The 13,970-nt window shown below is 42.6% G+C and overlaps 1 protein-coding gene across 1 annotated transcript; it reads left to right on the plus strand.

Moving 5' to 3' along the window:
• Window positions 1-4,128: 4,128 nt before the first annotated feature.
• On the plus strand, window positions 4,129-6,458 carry LOC111977454 (interferon-induced protein with tetratricopeptide repeats 5). Its single transcript, XM_024006888.2, has 2 exons — window positions 4,129-4,444; window positions 4,610-6,458. The coding sequence occupies exons 1-2, from the start codon at window positions 4,410-4,412 to the stop codon at window positions 6,033-6,035; spliced, it is 1,461 nt and encodes a 486-aa protein (XP_023862656.1). The 5' UTR covers window positions 4,129-4,409; the 3' UTR covers window positions 6,036-6,458.
• The last annotated feature ends 7,512 nt before the right edge of the window (window positions 6,459-13,970 follow it).

Below are 13,970 nucleotides of genomic sequence, written 5' to 3' on the forward strand. Positions count from 1 at the left end.
GACATTGTAGTGCTGACTATCACCATCTGAAGACAGATGTTATGATGGCCAACATTATTCCATTTATTTTAGATTTGGGTTTGAAAATACTATTGGGATATAGCCAATTGGCTGAAAATTCCCCTACTTGCATGTTGTATGTAGGCCATAATGCAACTTCCGATGATGTTCACTGTCCTGTTAGAGGATGATTCCCGCAATGACAAGCAGCGCTGCTACACTGGCTTCGGCCTGTTTCTGTTCTACAGGAAGAAACACCAGGATGGCGCTGTGACATACTTCAAAAAGGCCTACCAGATTCAGACTGAGAGTTGGGACAGGAAGCAGGCTAGGAAGAGGATTAAGTGGATCACAGGGATCTGCCACCAAGACTCTTCTTGGTGTACTCAAGAAGAGAGTCTGCGAAGCATTTGAGATTTTGGCGTTCCTCATCCCTGAGGACAAAGAGGACGGCTGAGGAGTACACCAGGAGAGCTAAGATTCACTCTGCAAGCCACTTTACCCCTACCTACATGTACAAATTACTTTGACTAACCTGTACCCCTGCACATTGACTCTGTACCGGTACCCCCTGTATATAGCCTCGTTGTTGTTATTTTATTTTGTTGCTTTTATTTTATTTGATATTTTTTACTTTATTTTATTTTGTAAATATTTTCTGAACTCTATTTATTGAACTGCATTGTTGGTTAAGGGTTTTTAAGGGTTTGTAACTAAGCTTTTCCCGGTAAGGTTTACACCTGTTATATTTGGCACATGTGACAAATAACATTTKATTTTATTTTATTTGAAACACAGATTATATTTCCATGCTAAACCTTACTGTAACACAACATGTTTTACATTGAAATACTGCTGTATGCATTTAAATGTGTTTCTGTAACTGTAACTTCAAGTAGTGTGTACCTTTCTTAAGTTTGATTTCAAAATCAATATAGAGTTAGAATATATTACCTATGGAAAACATGTTTCTATGTCTTTGGATGTGTCCCATTTCAGGTTAATTAGATATGACCATTCAACTGCAGTAGCTCTTGTAACTGACATTAACATTGTGTAGAGATAATAAAACATATTACCAACATCTTTGAGCGCATTAACATTATTTTCTACTTGATTACAAAAGTCAACATTGCTTGTGAATTCCTTGACTGCATGACATTTATTCTTATTACAGAACTATTGTGTGTAATGCAGTCAGACAGGGAAAATAAGGCTCTCGTGACCGTGACATTTGTATGCTGACTATAATCACCCGAAGACAGCTTCTGTATTATGGCCAACGTCATTTTTATATTATAATAAAATGTTATGACTTATTAAATGGTTAAGTATTCATCAATAAATGCAGCTCTACCATGTTGAAGATACATAGGCTACAGTATCTCAAATGCAAATGGATCCATCATCACATTTCCTGAAACATGAGCTTTGATGAAAATGAGATAAATCTATGTGGCAGTTAGGAAGAATGGGCCTCAACTTGTCTGTATGGAACAGTAGGCCTATGGGTATTTACAGTTAAAAGCCTGTCCTCAGTAAACCCTACGCCTAGTTATAATCATTCACTACCTGATGACATTGTCAGAGGAAATTCAACTTTGAAAAGCAACTCAAAGCAGCGATTCAATAAACTCATGTTTATTGGCCAACAACTGGTTAAAAGGCCCTAATTTGGCTACAGTCTTAGTTTTAGGCCTTTGGTTAGTCTTTGGTTGATCTGCTATAACAATATCTACTTTGCACACCAATATTCTGCACTTCTGTTATTGTTATAAAATACAGGTAACTGCCAAAATCAAGGAAACACTCAAATAAAGTGTCTACATAGGCCGTTGGGCCACCACGAGCCAGAACAGCTTCAACGCACCTTGGCAAAGATTCTACAAGTATCTGTATCTCTATTGGAGGGATGAGATACCATTCTTTCATAAGAAATTCCATCAATTGGTGTTTTGTTAATGGTGGTGGAAAACACTGTCACAGGCGCCGCTCCAGAATTTGAGTCTTGCATGAATTTTAAGCACAAGCCCTACCCATTCCCGTGACGTTCAGGTCCTACCCTACCCAGACCCGATTGCTTCTGCCAAATTTAAGGCCTGGCCCGGGCTTGACCGAAACCAGAAATAACTTCCTCCATTACTAAATCCATTAGCTGCTCCTCTCTGTCTATCACTCGCTCACGCGCGCTGCTCACTCTGCATGCGCTCTGCTCATGATGGGGCTGAGTCTGTGAGTATCCATGGCAACTGCTCCGCTTGAGCTGCTCTGCTCAATGTTGAGACACGTGAGAGAAATTAGCTGTTAGATACTTTTTGTCACCTCTAAACTCAAGGAACATGATAATTTTTGTGAAATAATCTCTCCTGTTTAATATTTGTCAAGGTTGAAGCACTTCTGACACCATCTCATGATCTTAGTCAGAAATGACTATACGGCGCAGCAGAACACGAGCAAATGGCTCAGCTTCAAAATGTTAGAGATTAATTTAATGATACTCGAGCACTGCCCGTACCCTAGTTATTGATAAAAAAATCAGGCCCTACCTGGCCCTGACCCGATGTATAATTTCGGGCTCGGGTCGGGTAGCAGAGCTCAATCCAGAATCTCCCATAAGGGTTGAACTCTGGTGACTGAGATGGCCATGACATATGATTTACATCATTTTCATGCTCATCAATCATTCAGTGACCACTCGTGTGCCCTGTGGATGGGGGCATTGTGATCCTATGGAGGCATAGCCATGATAGTCTAAATAATGGCCTGCCCAGTATTTTTATACATGACCCTAAGCATGGTGGGATGTTAATTGCTTAATTAACTCAGGAACCACACCTGTGTGGAAGCACCTGCTTTCAAAATACTTTGTATCTCTTATCTACTTAAGTGTTTCCGTTATTTTGCCAGTTACCTGCATCTGACGTGCACTGTATCTGGTGGCTTATAAGCAGACTGGAACATCATTGTCAGAGAATAGGAAACTCTCAGTACAGTAATAATATACCAGAGTAAAATATGGTCTGTCTATATCTCAAGGTTTGGATGAATGCCCTGCACTCAACTGTTATTAAATTGACATTTACTTTCTGAAGTTTTACAACACCATTTATTTCAAATTGAAGATATATTTTCTTCATAATATCTCTAAAACAGAATGTATGTGGAGCAGGGTAACTCCAAGCAGTGATTAAACTGCTTGGAGTTACCCTGGATTGTAAACTGTCATGGTCAAAGCATATTGATACAACAGTAGCTAAGATGGGGAGAAGTATGTCCATGATAAAGCGCTGCTCTACCTTCTTGACAGCACTGTCAACAAGGCAGGTCCTACAGGCCATAGTTTTGTCGCACCTAAACTGCTGTTCAGTCGTGTGGTCAGGTGCAACAAAAAAAGGACTTAGGAAAATTGCAATTGGTTCAGAACAGGGCAGCACTGCTGGCCCTTGGATGTACACAGAGAGCTAATTAATAATATGCATGTCAATCTCTCCAGGCTCAAAGTGGAGGAGAGATTGACTTCATCACTGCTTGTATTTATGAGCGGTATTGACATGTTGAATGCACCGAGCTGTCTGTTTGAACTACTGGCTCATAGCTCAGACACCCATGCATACCCCACAAGACATGCCACAAGAGGTCTCCACAGTCCCCAAGTCCAGAACAGACTATGGGAGGCGCACAGTACTAAATAGAGCCATGACTACATGGAACTCTATTCCACATCAAGTAACTGACGCAAGCAGTAAAATTAGATGTAAAAAAACAGATAAAAAAACACCGTATGGAACAGCAGGGACTGTGAAGCAACACAAACATAGCCACAGACACTCGCACGATAGCATACGCACTACGCACACGTACACGTGGATTTTGTACTGTATGTGGTAGTGGCGGAGTAGGGGCTTGAGGGTACAGTCTGTGAATGTATTGTAATGTTTTTAAAATGGTATAAACTGCCTTAATTTTGAAGAGTAGCTGCTACCTTGGCAGCAGCTAATGGGGATCCATAATAAATACAAACACAAAATATGTGCCGTGTTATGTCTATTGCGCATAGCCCTCTCACTGAGGCCGCGCGCGTTATCCATTCAAGGACACTCCCACGTGAGGTAATCGTTCACTGGCTGAGAAGAAACGAAACTTAGGCTGCTGTACTTGTCTTCCAGAGTGACGATACTCATCCTTTCGCTTCATATAGGGACGCCAATTGGTACTATTGTTGTAAATGTGTCAACTTCCGTAGGCTACTTTATACTTCTGCTTAATACAAACAATTATTGTACCTGGGCAGGGAACGCGCTTAATATTAACAAATATTATACCTGGGCAGGGAACGCGCACGGTGTGACAGCAGTCCAGCACACAAGGTGCTCATTATCGGAGTGTGGCCACCTGAGCTTTTTTTCTTTATGTGCAGGTGCAACTTTACAACTATTGAAATGAGGTAAGTTTGCCATCTTATATCTTTGTATGACTACTTTACTAAGCACTTGGTAACACTGTGAACCAAAGTAGATGCTGAATGAACACATGCCAAAATCTATGATTTTGAAATAATGAGCTGTGTGAAATTGTCAATAACATAGTCACTAAAATATATTATTTTCAGCTCCATTCTAACCAAACTACTTCAACTGGAGTGCCGCTTCACCTGGGATTTGAAGCAAGATGACATTGATAATATTGATAATCTACAGACCAGGCTCAAGGACCAGATTGAGTTAGGTCTCGGGAAAGAGGCAGGGGTTGCACGGACATTCAGCAATCTGGCCTACATCAAATACCTGAAGGGTTACCCAGAAGAGGCAATGGCTAACTTGTTAAAGGCTGAGGAGCTCACGAGAGAGTACCATGGAGAGGACTGTGAGAAACATCTCATTGTCACCTATGGAGACCTTTCCTGGTTACATTACCATGTGGGTGATTACATCAAGTGCCAGAGTTACTTAGAGAAACTGGAGGAGATGAAAGAGAAGTTTCCAACTAGTTCCACATCTGTCCTCCATCCTGAGGTCTATGGCGAGAAGGGTTGGACCTTCCTCAAGTTCTCCTATAAATACTATGACAAAGCAATAGAATGCTTCAAGAAAGCTCTGGAACTGGAGATTGAGGAGAGTGAGTGGAATGCAGGTTACGCTATTGCATTGTATCGTACAGAAAAAGAGCTCTCGAGTGTTAATGACTCACCAGCTATTAAACAACTGAGACGTGCCATAGAGATTAACCCACAAGACGCCGTCCTCATGGTCCTACTGGGCCTGAAACTGGCTGTCTATAAAATATTTGGGGAGGCAGAGGAGTTGGTGGAGAAAGCTCTGGATATGTCCCCAGACTGTCCGCACGTGACACGTTATGTAGGGAAGTTTCTCCGACAGCAGGGGCACGTTGACAAGTCCATTGCTCTGTTGAACAGAGCACTAAAGCGTACAAGCCAGTCTGCCATAATACACCATCAATTGGCTCTCTGCTACAAGAGGAAAAAGATCTCAGTATGCAAGAGTGGAAGCTTCCATGGTAAGGGTGCTGAGATCCAGCAGCTACTCCGTAAGTGCATTCAACATCTGGAGATGGCTACTTCACTGAAGTCTTCCTTCATCTATGCCATGGCTGAGCTGGCACTGCTCTACGGAGAGGATAAAGACAACACCAAGGCAGAGGAACTGTTCAAGAAAACCTTTGAGAAAGCCCTAGCTAAGAATGACAGTCTGCAGGTGGTCAACTTGAACTATGGTCAGTTCCAGCAGTATCACAACAAATGTGAACCTCTGGCCATCAAGCACTACACAGAAGGTTTGGAACTACAGAAAGACACTGCTGAAGGGAAGAGTTGTGCCCAGAAACTGAAGGTGATCGCAGAGAGGCGCATCTCCCAAGACCCCATGGATGGAGAGGCCTGTGGTATTCTGGGGTTTGTCTATAGAATGCAGGGGAAGAAAGAACAGGCCGTACATTGGTATGATAAGGCTGTGGTGCATGATTGCAATGACAAATACCTCTCTGCACTCTGTGAACTTCGCTTGTCTCTTCAGCAATAATACACCAGAGTCAAACATGAATCTGCACTCAGTAATCTAGTAATAAAGCCTGAAAGTGTGCATGCATCCACTTAATCTTTGTTAGACTTAGTTTAAATTCTCCCTGATTCAAGAATGATATGATTTAGCATAGTAACAAAAAAAATGAAATTGCTTTATGTTTGTGTGTGGAAATGTGGTTTGGGTCATTTGAAGAGATAGTTATGAAATTGAAATATATTATTGTATTCTACATGTGCTTTTAGGTTTACAGGCATTTACTGCACTTTTTTTATAGTTTATTTTTGCATTTTCCGATTAAGAACATTCAAAACAAAAATGAGAAGATATTGGACAACAATATAACAAAGTGACAATAACCTTTCAAGACGACAGACAAGAATGTGAGTGAAATAATAAATAAAAAAATTWAAGAATGAGACATTGGCCGTAAGCTACGTATTATACATTAAGTGTGAAACATTACGTGAGGATTATATAGAGATGCAATCAATGTGATGTGAGGGGAGATTCTCCATATAATCAATAAAAGGTTGCCAAATTCTGTAGAATGTCTCCAAATTATTCCTCAAGCATTAAGTCATTTTCTCCAGTGGGATAAAACTATTAACTTCCGATAGCCACATTGCAACTGGCAGGGAGGAATCCGATTTCCATTTCAAGGCAATACATTTCTTGGCAATCGCTAGCAATATTTCTGTTAGCTTTATAGTATGACTTGGCCTAAGATTGGAATTAGTAAAGTTACCCAGTAGACAGACCTTCGGGTCTAAAGGGAATGCAGCCCCATGAATTGAGCAAATGGTATTGCATACCCGTTGCCAGAAATGGTGTAGTTTTGAACACTGCCAAGTGGAATGAAGGAATGTTCCTTCCACATTCCACTTGGAAAACTAGAAAACAGGAACAACCGTGAGACAGGAACAGAGGGAAAACCGCTGGTAGGCTTGACGAAACAAAATGAACTGGCAACAGACAAACAGAGAACACAGGTATAAATACACAGGGGATAATGGAGAAGATGGGCGACACCTGGAGGGGGGTGGAGACAATCACTAAGACAGGTGAAACAGATCCGGGTCTGACAAAGGGTCAGTTTGTCCAGGCTAACCATAAGGGTTTTGCTGTGCCAGATAAACCATCTGGTTAGCTTGTCGAGAGAGGAAAATAATGCTGCGGACACAGGGATGTGGAGAGATTGAAACAAATATAGAGATCTCGGCAGGACATTCATTTTAATTATATTAATTCTACCAAGTACAGTGAGAGGTAAATCTGTCAATTTACACAGGTCACCCTCCACCTTTTGCAACAAACTGTCCAGATTGAGTTTATAGAGGTTGTTCAGGTTACCATCCACCATTATGCCCAAATATGTGAAGCCCACAGGCAACCATCTAAAAGGAAACTTATGCTTGATGGTATGATGGTCAAATACAGACAATGGTAAGATTTCTCTTTTATCAAAATTGATCTTATATCCAGAGATATAACTATAATACTGTAATAGGTTCTGTAAGTGAGAGCGGGAATGTTCTGGGTTTGTTAGAAATAAGATAAGGTCATCCCCAAAAAGTGATAACTTATGGGTATGGGGGCCTACCTCAAAGCCATGTATGTCAGCACATGTTCTAATGGCCTCAGCCAACTGTTCGATGGTGGGGGCTATTTGGGCAACCTTGTCTGTTCCCCCTATAGAGAGGGAAAGAGGACGAAGTAATCCCATTGGTAGCAATCCTAGCTGCCTAAGCCAAAAATTTCCAAGACGTGAAAGAGGTATAGCCATTTGACCCTATCAAAGGCCATTTCGGCGTCGAGGGAGACTGCGACACTAGGTATTTTGTTTTTGTTAGCAAGGTGAATTATATCAAAGAACCTTCTGAGATTATTGGAGGACAATCTATTAATTATGAAGCCAGTCTGATCTGGGTTGACCAACAGGGGGAGACATGACTCCAGACTCTTAGATAGCATCTTGGTGACCAGTTTACAATCTGTATTAAGGAGAGAGATTTGTCTATAGGAGGTGCACTTTAGTGGGTTTTTCGATTTCTTGTGAATTACTGTAATCACAGTTTGAGAGAAAGACCCTCGGAAGCAGTAGTCCTCCCCAGCATTTTTAAGTACCTCCATAAGGTAGGGTACCAACACCTCCTTCAATTATTTATAAAACTCTGGAGGGAAGCCATCCTCCCCAGGAGATTTATTAGAAGGTAAAGATGTAATGGCCTCCAACAATTCAGGGACTGAGAACTGTTCACTCAGGCGCCCTCTGACAGACATGGGCGGTTGAGAGAGGAGAAAGGAGTGATAGATCATCGCTTGATTGGGAAGTGTAGAGATCCTCGTAATATTTCTTAAAAGTATCATTCATTTCAGTAGGGTCGAAAGATATCTTGTTAGTAAGAGTTTCTATAGCATTAATTGTCCTCCTACTTTCCTCTGCTTTCAGTTGCCATGCCAATACTTTGTGTGCTTTCTCTCCAAGCTCGTAGTAACGCTGTTTTGATTTAGTGATGGCCCTCTCAGCTTGATATGTGTTCAGAATATTATATTTCAGTTTTCTATTTACCAAAAGCAGGTATAGGTCTTTAGTCGGGCCTCTTTGGTAGGTTTTCTCTAGTTCAGATATTTCAGATTCAAGGACATTCAGTTCGGCCCCGTGTTTTCTCTTCAACCCTTTAGTATAGGCAATGATCTGTCCCCTCAGATAGGCTTTCAATGCGTCCCAAAGAATGAAACTGTCAGGAGAGGAGGGTTTGTTTGTCAAATTAAAAACTATTGATCTGCTCTATGATGAATGCACAAAATTCAGGTTCCTTCAGGAGTGTAGAATTTAGTCTCCATCTATATGCTCCGTTTACCTTGGTAGGAATGGAGAATGATAATACCAGAGGAGAATGCTCACTAAGCAATCTGGGGAGATAATCGGTATCTAACACTCTATGAAGCAGTTGGGTTGATAGCAAAAAGTTATCTACAGTATGTGTGTGTGTTTGTTGTGTGGGAGTGAATAAAAAGACTAGTCCCGATCCTGTGGGTGCATCTGTCTCCAGATGTCTAGTAAATTGAGATCCTTCAAGAATGACATGGTGAGCTTAGCAGCTTTGGTACGAGGGGAGGGTTTATCAGAGGACATATCAAGAACTGTATCTAAACAAAAATAAATATTTCCTCCAGCCAGTAGCCATCCTGGTGGTGCTTGAGCAACCTGAAGTAAGACATTTTGAATAAACATATGGTCTTTACAATACACTTTAATAAATAAAATAAAAGTTATTATTTCCACTACCGTATGACAAAAAAATAATTGAAAGAAAAAACAATCAACATCAAAATTCTTAGTGCTAGTCTGAGTCTTCTTGAAGTTGTAACAGCTTTCAGGGCCTTACGGAGTCAAAATGTATATTGTCAATGACAGTGGTGCTCATGCAATTAAACCAAGGGTGCCAGGACACCTCCCCTTTCATCTTAATCCATTATGGGTAGAATCAACAAATATGACATTACCCATTCTGTATGATGTCATATGGCTGAGTACACCTTTAATTCCAAGCTCAGAAAGGTCCAACAAGGGTTGTTCTAATATAAAACAAGAGAATTGTCCTCCTAGCCCTCTGGCTTAACTACACAGTAACATGCTGCATCAAGTGGCAGTGTAATAATCAATGTTGTATACCTTTACACAACTATGCAATTTGGTGTACACAATACTTACAGTATAAAGCGAAAATCATCCCGTCTTTAATGTCATCAATTACTGTATATGAAATTGGTATGAAAATGTACATCACCAACCTTTATAAACGAATAATGACTAATTCATCATTAACTCATAAGAAGTTCCAGTCATAAAGAGGTGTCCATTATCATCCCTTTTGATAGATCACAGACCAGGGCCCAACAGGCAGCCCGTAGGTGGTTTTATTTGGCCCACCAAGTTTTCTGAGCAAAAAAATGACATACAGTGGGGAGAACAAGTATTTGATACACTGCCGATTTTGTAGGTTTTCCTACTTACAAAGCATGTAGAGGTCTGTAATTTTTATCATAGGTACACTTCAACTGTGAGAGACGGAATCTAAAACAAAAATCCAGAAAATCACATTGTATGATTTTTAAGTAATTAATTTGCATTTTATTGCATGACATAAGTATTTGATACATCAGAAAACCAGAACTTAATATTTGCTACAGAAACCTTTGTTTGCAATTACAGAGATCATACGTTTCCTGTAGTTCTTGACCAGGTTTGCACACACTGCAGCAGGGATTTTGGCCCATCCTCCATACAGACCTTCTCCAGATCCTTCAGGTTTCGGGGCTGTCGCTGGGCAATTACGGACTTTCAGCTCCCTCCAAAGATTTTCTATTGGGTTCAGGTCTGGAGACTGGCTAGGCCACTCCAGGACCTTGAGAGTGCTTCTTACGGAGCCACTCCTTAGTGCCCTGGCTGTGTGTTTCGGGTCGTTGTCATGCTGGAAGACCCAGCCACGACCCATCTTCAATGCTCTTACTGAGGGAAGGAGGTTGTTGGCCAAGATCCTCGCATACATGGCCCCATCCATCCTCCCCTCAATACGGTGCAGTCGTCCTGTCCCCTTGCAGAAAAGCATCCCAAAGAATGATGTTTCCACCTCCATGCTTCACGGTTGGGATGGTGTTCTTGGGTTTTACTCATCCTTCTTCTTCTCCAAACAGCGCGAGTGGAGTTTAGACAAAAAGCTCTAATTTTTGTCTCATCAGACCACAGAGCCTTCTCCCATTCACTCCTCTGGATCATACCAGATGTCTTGGCAAACTTCAGATGGGCCTGGATATGCGCTGGCTGTGCTGACGCAGGGGACCTTGCGTGCGCTGCAGGATTTTAACCATGGCGCGTAGTGTGTTACTAATGGTTTTCTTTGAGGACTGTGGTCCCCAGCTCTTCTTCAGGTCATTGACCACGGTCCTGCCGTGTAGCTGGGCTGCATCCCTCACCTTCCTCATGATCATTGAGCCCCACGAGGGTGAGATCTTGCATGGAGCCCCAGACCCGAGGTGCGATTGACCCGTCAATCTTGAACTTCTTACCTTCAATATGTCCAATGCTCTAATAATTTGCCCGCCAACGCATTAGTTGCTTGCCTTACTCGACCCAAGCTGCCGTGCCCCTATTGCTCCACTGTAGTCATCCCAGCCCTTGGTGGCAAGGTCACTTACCATTTTATCCCTTGATTCCGTACACAGCTCTCTGGTCCTTGGCTGCCAACATTGTTGGACGTGGCAGTCGTTGTTTGGACTCTTGAGAATCCCGCAGCTTGTTGACAGTGCAGCGTGTCTTTACTAGATCACACAGGTAACGAGTATCCAAACAGGCTGCAGTTAATACAGGTAATGAGTGGAGAACAGGAGGGCTTCTTAAAGAAAAACTAACAGGTCTGTGAGAGCCGGAATTCTTACTGGTTGGTAGGTGATCAAATACTTACGTCATGCAATAAAATGCAAATTAATTACTTAAAAATCATACAATGTGATTTTCTGGATGTTTGTTTTAGATTCCGTCTCTCACAGTTGAAGTGTACCTATGATAAAAACTACAGACCTCTACATGCTTTGTAAGTAGGAAAACCTGCAAAATCGGCAGTGTATCAAATACTTGTTCTCCCCACTGTATATATATAAATATATGTATATATACATATAAACTACCGTTCAAAAGTTTGGGGTCACTTAGAAATGTGGCCCGTCAGGAAGTCTAGGACCCAGTTGCACAGGGCGGGGTCGAGACCCAGCGTCTCGAGCTTAATGGCGAGTTTAGAGGGTACTATGGTGTTAAATGCTGAGCTGTAGTCGATGAACAGCATTCTTACATAGGTATTCCTCTTGTCCAGATGGGTTAGGGCAGTGTGCAGTGTGATTGCGATTGCGTTCTCTGTGGACCTATTGGGGCGGTAAGCAAATTGGAGTGGGTCTAGGGTGTCAGGTAGGGTGGAGGTGATATGGTCCTCGACTAGTCTCTCAAAGCACTTCATGATGACGGAAGTGAGTGCTACGGGGCGATAGTCATTTAGCTCAGTTACCTTCGCTTTCTTGGGAACAGGAACATTGGTGGCCCTCTTGAAGCATGTTGGAACAGCAGACTGGGATAAGGATTGATTGAATATGTCCGTAAACACACCAGCCAGCTGGTCTGCGCATGCTCTGAGGACGTGGCTGGGGATGCCGTCTGGGCCGGCAGCCTTGCGAGGGTTAACACATTTAAATGTTTTACTCACGTTGGCTGCAGTGAAGGAGAGCCCGCAGGTTTTGGTATCGGGCCGTGTCAGCGGCACTGTGTTGTGAGCAAGATAAACAAAGAAGTTTTTTAGTTTGTCTGGGAGCAAGATATGGTGGTCCGCGACGGGGGCTGGTTTTCCTTTTGTAGTCCGTGATTGACTGTAAACCCTGCCACATACCTCTCGTGTCTGAGCCGTTGAATTGCGACGCTACTTTGTCTCTATACTGACACTTAGCTTGTTTGATTGCCTTGCGGAGGGAATAGCTACACTGTTTGTATTCGGTCATGTTTCCGGTCACCTTGCCCTGATTAAAAGCAATGGTTCGTGCTTTCAGTTTTGCGCAAATGCTGCCATATACAGTGGGGAGAACAAGTATTTGATACACTGACAATTTTGCAGGTTTTCCTACTTACAAAGCATGTAGAGGTCTGTAATTTTTATCATAGGTACACTTCAACTGTGAGAGACGGAATCTAAAACAAAAATCCAGAAAATCACATTGTATGATTTTTAAGTAATTAATTTGCATTTTATTGCATGACATAAGTATTTGATACATCAGAAAACCAGAACTCTAATATTTGGTACAGAAACCTTTGTTTGCAATTACAGAGATCATACGTTCCTGTAGTTCTTGACCAGGTTTGCACACACTGCAAGGGATTTTGGCCCATCCTCCATACAGACCTTCTCCAGATCCTTCAGGTTTCGGGCTGTCGCTGGGCAATACGGACTTTCAGCTCCCTCCAAAGATTTCTATTGGGTTCAGGTCTGGAGGACTGGCTAGGCCACTCCAGGACCCTGAGATGCTTCTACGGAGCCACTCCTTAGTTGCCCTGGCTGTTGTTTCGGGTCGTTGTCATGCTGGAAGACCCAGCCACGACCCATCTTCAATGCTCTTACTGAGGGAAGGAGGTTGTGTGGCAAGATCTCCGCATACATGGCCCCATCCATCCTCCCCTCAATACGGTCAGTCGTCCTGTCCCTTTGCAGAAAAGCATCCCCAAAGAATGATGTTTCCACCTCCATGCTTCACGGTTGGGATGGTGTTCTTGGGGTTGTACTCATCCTTCTTTCCTTCCAAACACGGCGAGTGGAGTTTAGAGCAAAAAGCTCTATTTTTGTCTCATCAGACCACAGACCTTCTCCCATTCCTCCTCTGGATCATCCAGATGTCTTGGCAAACTTCAGAGGGCCTGGAATGGCGCTGGCTGAGCAGGGGACCTTGCGTGCGCTGCAGGATTTTAATCCATGGACGGCGTAGTGTTTACTAATGGTTTTCTTTGAGACTGTGGTCCCAGCTCTCTTCAGGTCATGACCAGGTCCTGCCGTGTAGTTCTGGGCTGATCCCTCACCTTCCTCATGATCATTGATGCCCCACGAGGTGAGATCTTGCATGGAGCCCCAGACCGAGGGTGATTGACCGTCATCTTGAACTTCTTCCATTTTCTAATAATTGCGCCAACAGTTGTTGCCTTCTCACCAAGCTGCTTGCCTATTGTCCTGTAGCCATCCCAGCCTTGTCAGGTCTACAATTATCCCTGATGTCCTTACACAGCTCTCTGGTCTTGGCCATTGTGGAGAGGTTGGAGCTGTTTGATTGAGTGTGTGTGGACAGGTGTCTTTTATACAGGTAACGAGTTCAAACAGGTGCAGTTAATACAGGTAAATGAGT

Source organism: Salvelinus sp. IW2-2015, linkage group LG18 (genome assembly GCF_002910315.2).
Source record: "Salvelinus sp. IW2-2015 linkage group LG18, ASM291031v2, whole genome shotgun sequence".
NCBI classification, from domain to species: Eukaryota; Metazoa; Chordata; class Actinopteri; order Salmoniformes; family Salmonidae; genus Salvelinus; species Salvelinus sp. IW2-2015.

Coding starts and splice junctions, on each gene's coding strand:
- LOC111977454 (XM_024006888.2), top strand. CDS start 4,410: ATGTGCAGGTGCAACTTTACAACTATTGAAATGAG. Junction 4,445..4,609: donor TTTACAACTATTGAAATGAG/GTAAGTTTGCCA, acceptor TATTATTTTCAG/CTCCATTCTAACCAAACTAC.